The sequence below is a fragment of the Chionomys nivalis genome, chromosome 7, assembly GCF_950005125.1.
Source record: "Chionomys nivalis chromosome 7, mChiNiv1.1, whole genome shotgun sequence".
Taxonomy (NCBI): domain Eukaryota; kingdom Metazoa; phylum Chordata; class Mammalia; order Rodentia; family Cricetidae; genus Chionomys; species Chionomys nivalis.
Genome location: NC_080092.1, coordinates 72,118,388 through 72,125,608, shown reverse-complemented (window position 1 = coordinate 72,125,608; position 7,221 = coordinate 72,118,388). Strand labels below are relative to the sequence as shown.

The 7,221-nt window shown below is 36.6% G+C and overlaps 1 protein-coding gene across 1 annotated transcript; it reads right to left on the bottom strand.

Annotated features, from left to right (window-relative positions):
• Nucleotides 1-5,196: 5,196 nt before the first annotated feature.
• LOC130878332 (protein transport protein Sec61 subunit gamma-like) lies at nt 5,197-5,570 on the bottom strand. The gene has a single exon (XM_057776250.1). The coding sequence runs from the start codon at nt 5,548-5,550 to the stop codon at nt 5,344-5,346; it is 207 nt and encodes a 68-aa protein (XP_057632233.1). The 5' UTR covers nt 5,551-5,570; the 3' UTR covers nt 5,197-5,343.
• Between the last annotated feature and the right edge of the window lie 1,651 nt (nt 5,571-7,221).

Genomic DNA, 7,221 nt, shown 5'->3' with positions numbered 1-7,221 from the left:
TTCAGGACCCTACATGCTGCAAAACTGAACTGTAAGACAAGATGTGCCTATTGGTGCAGTAACATCACAACTGTTATGAGAAAATTAAGTTTCTGAATGGATTTGAGGTCTCGTCATAAGAGGGAATTCCATATGTTGTATTATAATCTTAGTAAAAGCAAAAGCCTGAGTGTCTATAGGCCCTAACGTAGAACCTCCTGTTATTATTTTGCTAAATAGTCGTGTTGTCAAATCTTTGTGTTTATATATATTGACCTGAGCTGCTCTCAACTTTAGTTTGTAAAGCATCTTTGCAGTTCTTAGCACTCAATATAAAGATACGAAACTGATCAAGGTGCTAAGAATAAGCAATTCAATCCTCAGCTGTAAGCAGGGCATCTATCTTAAAACACCTGCTGCTGAGACTTAGTGAAAAGGCAGAAAGAACACAAGAGGCAGAAAATAGGGATGAGTTCTTGGAAATACTGTATTCTAGAAATGACACAATTGTGCACTTAGAAATTCACAGCAACAGTGATAAGCTGTACAAAGCTGGCACAAGATCAAACCATCCAAAATTTCAGCATAGATGCATTAGATGGTCACTGTTAGGGTCCGAGAGAAGCCTCCAAATGCTGTGGGACAATGGTCTGGTACCCTGTCACTTTTATTGTTTTAATAAAATGCTGATTGGCCAGTAGCCAGGCAGGAAGTAGAGGTGGAATGACAAAAACAGGAGAATTCTGGGAAGAGAAATTACTCAGTCTGCAGAGGAAGCAAAATGAGAATACCTCACTGATAAAAGGTACCAAGCCACATGTCTAACACAGACAAGAATTATGGGTTAATGTAGGATGTAAGGGTCAATAAAAAGCCTGAGCTGATGTAGGAGTCCCCTCTGTGTGCTGTGATTGCCATTAGTGAATAAAGAAACTGCTTTGAGCCTATGACAGGGAAGAACAGAACTAGGTAGGGAAAGTTAGGCTGTCTTCTGGGAAAAAGAAGGGCAAAGTCAGGGAGAAGTATTAGACCTTTGCTGCACCAGAGATAGACATGCTGAAACTTTTCTGGTAGGCCCCAACCTTGTAGTGATGCACAGATTAATGGAGATGAGTTAAATTAAGATATAGACGTTAGCTAATAAGAAGCTAGAGCTAATGGCCAAGCAGTGATTTAAATAATATGGTTTCTGTGTGGTTATTTTGGTTCTGGGCAGTCAGGACGAAAAAGCAGCCTCCTTCCAACATTGAGCTAATAGGCCAACCAGTTTATGATTAATGTAGACCTCTGTATGTTTCTTTGAGACTGAATGGCTGCAGGACCTGGTGGGACAGAAACCTCTGTCAACATCAAAAGACCAACAGCCCACATAGGCAATAACAGTAATACTTGATTTACTTCCATGCTGGGGTTGCACTTGGCGACCCCCAAAGAATGCCACAAGCTCCTTTTAATTGAAGTTAGAGGAATTCTAGAGAAGAGGAATTAATCTGAGGCTGCTTGGTGAAGGAAAGATTACTATGGGGGCTGATTGGTAGAAGGTCCTAGTGACTAAGTACCTTTTAGCAGCAGGGGAGGGAAAGCTTTCTTTAGTTATCAGGAGACTGGGGGGGCACCTGCAAAGCCAGCAAAAGGGGCTATGGGGTGTATACTGAGTTAGCAAAAGGCTGTAGTTTTTCTGAGGACTGTCTGTTTAGCTCTGTCCCACTTTGGTGAACCAAAACTAAGATTAGATTTCTGTCAAGCTACTAGGAGAGCCTAGTCTGCTCCCACCCCAGCTCTCTCAATCACCAGACCCCATCCTTACTAGCTGTGAATAGTTTATAGGGAGGGAAAAAAATTAATTTTTTTTTGAGGAAGTGGCCCTCTGGCAGGTTTCTCATGCTGTTGTATATTGCCCTACACATATGAGTAGCACTAACTGAACTTAGCAAGCTATGAAAAAATTGATAATTTTATCGTTGTGCTGGGAACATATGGGGAGATTGGAGAAAAGAGTAAATGTTGATATAAACATATCTCGTTTGATTTTTGTATCAAATTCTTAAAAATAAAGAAAAACCGAAACCAAATAATTTTTAAAAGGAAGAAAAATAAATGTTTAAATGAAAATGAGATTATAATCATTTTATGTTGTTGATAGGTATATGAAGTGTTTATAGGCTTTTTACCAAATGACGAAATGTAGACAATCTGAAAGTTGTCTTTATAGCTACCATATGACCAAATCATTCCAGTTTCAAATTCAATTATACATTGAACCCAACTATCACACCATTTAACTTACAGAAGCAAATTGTAAACAAATTTAACTGCCCAACAAATGATAAGTGGACGAAAAAGCAGCATTTCCGTTAATTGGAATGTTGTTCGTCAGTCAGTGAAAGACAGAATGACAGACATTGTCAATCACCCTTAAGAACAGTTTTCTGTATGAAAGCAACCGGTTACTAAAGACCATCAAGGACATGTCTTTATTGTTCTGAAATACACAGAACAAGCAAATGCAGGAATGTGTGTACTGGTGTGAGGCAGTATTGGGAGATCAGTAACTAGATGGTCTGAATACACTTTAAGCTGACAAAACCTAAAATTAACTTAGATATGCTGGTGCTTAGACACATCTGTGAAAAGCCAAAAATAATCTCACAACTTGTTCATTTTAAATGGGCAAATTATATAATATGTGAATTAGATCGAAATAAAATGCTGTCTCCAGGAAATGATGTGTGAAACTCTCAGCACATTTAAAAGTTTATTAAAGAATAGCTTTAGATCAGGTACTAAAATATGCCTAGGAAATAGTAATATGAACGTGCTTAGCATGAATAGTAAGTATTTAATTATAGCAGAAAGTGTATTTACTGGCACAAAAATAAACATATGAATAGAATATGGTTGCATCTTGAAATAGATCCAGGTGCATATAAATATGGATATCTTTATTTCTTCTGGAAACAGTATCTTGCTAAGCTTAAGCTGTCCTTGAATTCACAATGTAAGCGTGGCTGCCCTGGAACTCATGATCCTTGTACTTCTGTCTCTGGGGAACTAAATTTATAGAAGTGCACTGCTACATAAACCACTCCCCTAATGAAGTTAATTATGCAGATACTGGAGTTGTTCCACACAGAACAATAAGAAACAGTACAGAGTTACATTCTGGTAGGATGTATAGAAACTCTGTCAAAAGCTATTCTTACCTAGAAGTAACTCACAGAAAGTGCAGTAGTCCTTTGGACATGAATGCTGGACTTAAAATATCCAGGTCAGGAAGTAGTTTCTGTAATCAGAGTATCCTAATTGTCATCATAGAACCTTCATCCAGTAACTAACGCAGAGATCCACAAACAAGCACTGGACTTGAGCTCCTGAACACTGGTTGAAGAGAGGGAGGAGGGATTATTTGAGTAAGGGGTCAAGCTCATGATGAGAAACCCACAGAGACCGCTGACCTTAGCTATTAAGAACTCATGAACTCCAAACTGACAGCTGGGGAGCCTGAATGGGACCTAACTAGGACCTCTGAATGTGGATGACACTTGTGTGGCTTGGTCTTTTTGTAGGGCCCTGGTAGTGGGACCAGGATTTATCCCTGGTGCATGAGCTGGCTCCTTAGATCCCATTCCCTGTGGTGGACTACCATGCTCAGTCTTGATACAGAGGAGGTGCTTGGTCCTGCCTTAAATTAATATGCCAGACTCTGAAGACTTCCCATGGGAGACTTTACCCTTTCTGGGGGGGTAATGGGGGAAGAGGGAAGGGGAACTATGGCGGGTATGTAAAATAAATTAAAAGAAAATTTTTAAAAAGAAAATACTTCTAAAAAAATGTTGATGCTTTTCCAACCACTTGTTTTGTGTTATTTCTTATTAGTATTTTAATTGTTATTCATTCATTCAATGATAAATGCTTTGAGTCTCTCCACAGATTTGGAGTCTACAAGCACTCCCAAACGAAATTGTTTGTAAATGTATCTCAGTTCATGGTAATAGTTGCAACATAGGTAGTTGTTTAGAACATATTAACTCCCTGAAAAATCATGATAAAATGGAAGAAGTCCAAATAATCCACAATTCACCTACCAATCCTGAATATTCCTTTGCTTTATCATGTAGTCTCCCAAATTCCAATCTACTCTTTAAGACAAGGAATTTAAAGTAATCATATGCAAAATCAGAGCATTAACTTAAAATGTCTTTAAGAAAAACTTACATTGAGACATAGAGAACAATAGGAAAGATTTTATTTTGTTTTTCTAATTGTTGCTGAAGTTAATTTTTTTTTTTTTTTTGGTTTTTCGAGACAGGGTTTCTCTGTGACTTTGGAGCCTGTCCTGGAACTAGCTCTTATAGACCAGGCTAGTCTCGAACTCACAGAGATCTGAAGTTAAATTTTATATCTATGTTCTTTACACGTGACTTTAATATATTCTTTCTGTTCCAACATTGACTATAATACATTTGTCTCATATTTTCTTATCATATCTGTAGAATAATATCCATCTTGACAGCTGCTAAAGTAGCTTGCTTTCATTTCCATTTTCCCAACATTCTGCCTAGTTGGTATACATATTGCAACATAAATATATACTCATTGGTAAGTAAATGATATGAAGCACTTCTATTGAAAACAGGATGGACAACAAATGAAAGTCTATTTTTGGGGTCTCTATTGTGTCACCTATATCTCCTTTAAGACAATATATTTTCTTAAATTACTGTGATTGGCAAAGTGTTTCGATATGAAGTTGCATGAAATCTTCAAGACTTGCTTTTCCTCAAGATTGTTTATACTCTTTCTAGTCCTTTGTGGTTTCATGTGAACTTTAGAATTGTATCTTTTTTTTTCTATTTCTCAATTAAAGTAGCTTGAATACTATTGTAGGGAATAAATTGAATCTAAATGTAGATCTGCATAACAATTTTAAGGAGCAGTCTTCCATTTTAAAAATAGGATAACATTATATATACATGTCTTTGGTTTCTCCTATTGGTTCTTTTTAGCTTTCAGTACATAACTCTTTAACCACTTCAACTAAGTTTGATCTTCAGTACTTTAGTTTTCACGGCTACTGTAAGTAGAATTAATCTCCGTAATTTCTTTGAGAGAATGTATTAGTGTATAGATACATAGTTTATTTTTGTGTTAATTTTATATATTTTATGTTCACTGAATTTATGAGTTGTAACAGGTTTTTTTTGTCATGGTAAAAATGTTTATTTTGAAATTATTTTAGTTTAGAAATACAAAACCTCTTGGGGAGGGAAAAAGGAAAGGAAAACACAAAGTATACAGGCAACTTTTTACTTCATAAGCTTCTCACACCCTCATTTGCTCCTAGTTCCCGCGAAGAGAAAGCATTCAGCCACCCACAATAATGTTATTAATAGGGATATGGATCAGTTTCACAAAGAATCCAATGAGTCCCATGATAGCAAATCCTATGGCTGTGGCCATGGCAATCTTCTGGAATTCTTTTCTGTCGGGCTTGGTGCATCTTTTAACCAGCCGAATTGAGTCCTTTACGAACTGCCGACTTGGCTCAACAAACTGCATTACCTGATCCATGACTGATTGCGGGACGGCGGCTTGAGGAGGCAAAGACACGTAGCTTAGGAGAGGACTCAACAGGTTTTTTTAATAATCTGAAAATACTAAGATTTCTGCATATAAAATAATGACATCTATGAAAAGATATCTCAAGACTTTTCAGATTTTTTTACCCTACTTTTAAATTACAATTCATTAAGGAAAATATTAACAATTTCAAACTCAAAAAGTATACAAGATTTACCTAAGAGTCTCTCTAGGGCCAGGAATGAGAACAAAAAACTTCTTCAGGGGGCTGGAGAAATGGCTCAGAGGTTAAGAGCATTGCCTGCTCTTCCAAAGGTCCTGAGTTCAATTCCAAGCAACCACATGGTGGCTCACAACCATGTGTAATGGGGTCTGGTGCCCTCTTCTGGCCTACAGGCATACACACAGACAGAATATTGTATACATAATAAATAAATAAATATTAAAAAAAAAAACTTCAATCAGGATACAGAGGCAGGTAGATTCTATGAATCTGAAGACAACCTAGTCTATATAGTGATTTCTAGATAAACTAAGGATACATTGTGAAACTCTTGTCTTAATAAAGAAAACAAACACAAGGAGAAGGACTGGGAAAAGAAGAAGATAAGAGGAGAAAAAGGAAGAAGAAGAAGCCTCATGGGTTTGGGTCAGGAGTTACTCTTTTATTTCTGAGATGGTTGATGTTTTGCAAGACACTTCACTAAACAGAATCCCTCTACTTCTTACAATGGCATGGTTTCTCTGTATGGGTGGTTCCTGACAAAGAACATTTAGTGTTACATCCTGCAATGCCACTCATTAGACAGGAATCTTTGGTTTATGGTGTGGAACAATGGTCTCTATTCTGTCAATTATATTTTAGATAAATGCTGATTGGTCAATAGCCAGGCAGGAAGTATAGGTGGGAAAACCAAACAGGAAGTAGAGGTGGGTCAATGAGAACAGGAGAATTCTGAGAAGAAGGAAGCCCATTTCTCTGCAGTCCTGACCCAGCCACAGAAAAAAACAAGATGTGACTGCCTCACTGAATAAGGTGCTCAGCCATGTGGCTAACATAGGCAAGAATAATGGGCTAATATAAGTTATAAGAGTTAGTAAGATGCCTGAGCTAATGGGCCAATCAGTTTATAGTTAATGTAGACCTTTGTATGATTTCTTTGGGACTTAATGATTACGGAAACAGGGAAAGACAGAAACCCCAACAACAGGTTTAAAACAAGAATCATAATCAGCACATATATATGCAAATAATGACTGATATAAATAAAGACTTGATTTCAGTAAGGAAACAAAGACTCCTCCTAATCTTATCTGAAATACTACCATAAAATAGGAATTGAATATGAATGAAAATGATTCACTGACAGGTTAGTTTAAACATATTTCTTGGATATTAAAATGTATGTAGAAATTGCAAGAGTTCATTACCATCATTGTTTACCCCCAAATATGTCTTGTTTAATAAAAATTATAATCCGAATTAAAAGAAACCTGTTTCTAAGAGTCACCAGAGAGATAAAGTCTTGTTTATCCTCTTAAAACATAAAATACTTTTAAGATAATATACTAATAGAAAGTGTTGGAAAGCTGTTAAGGTATGAAGGATATGGTTAGTATTATTATATAAACTAAAACTTACAGATTCATATTAAGATATTT

Excerpts from the sequence above, each read along its gene's own strand:
- LOC130878332 (XM_057776250.1), bottom strand. The coding sequence starts at position 5,550 with ATGGATCAGGTAATGCAGTTTGTTGAGCCAAGTCGGCAGTTCGTAAAG.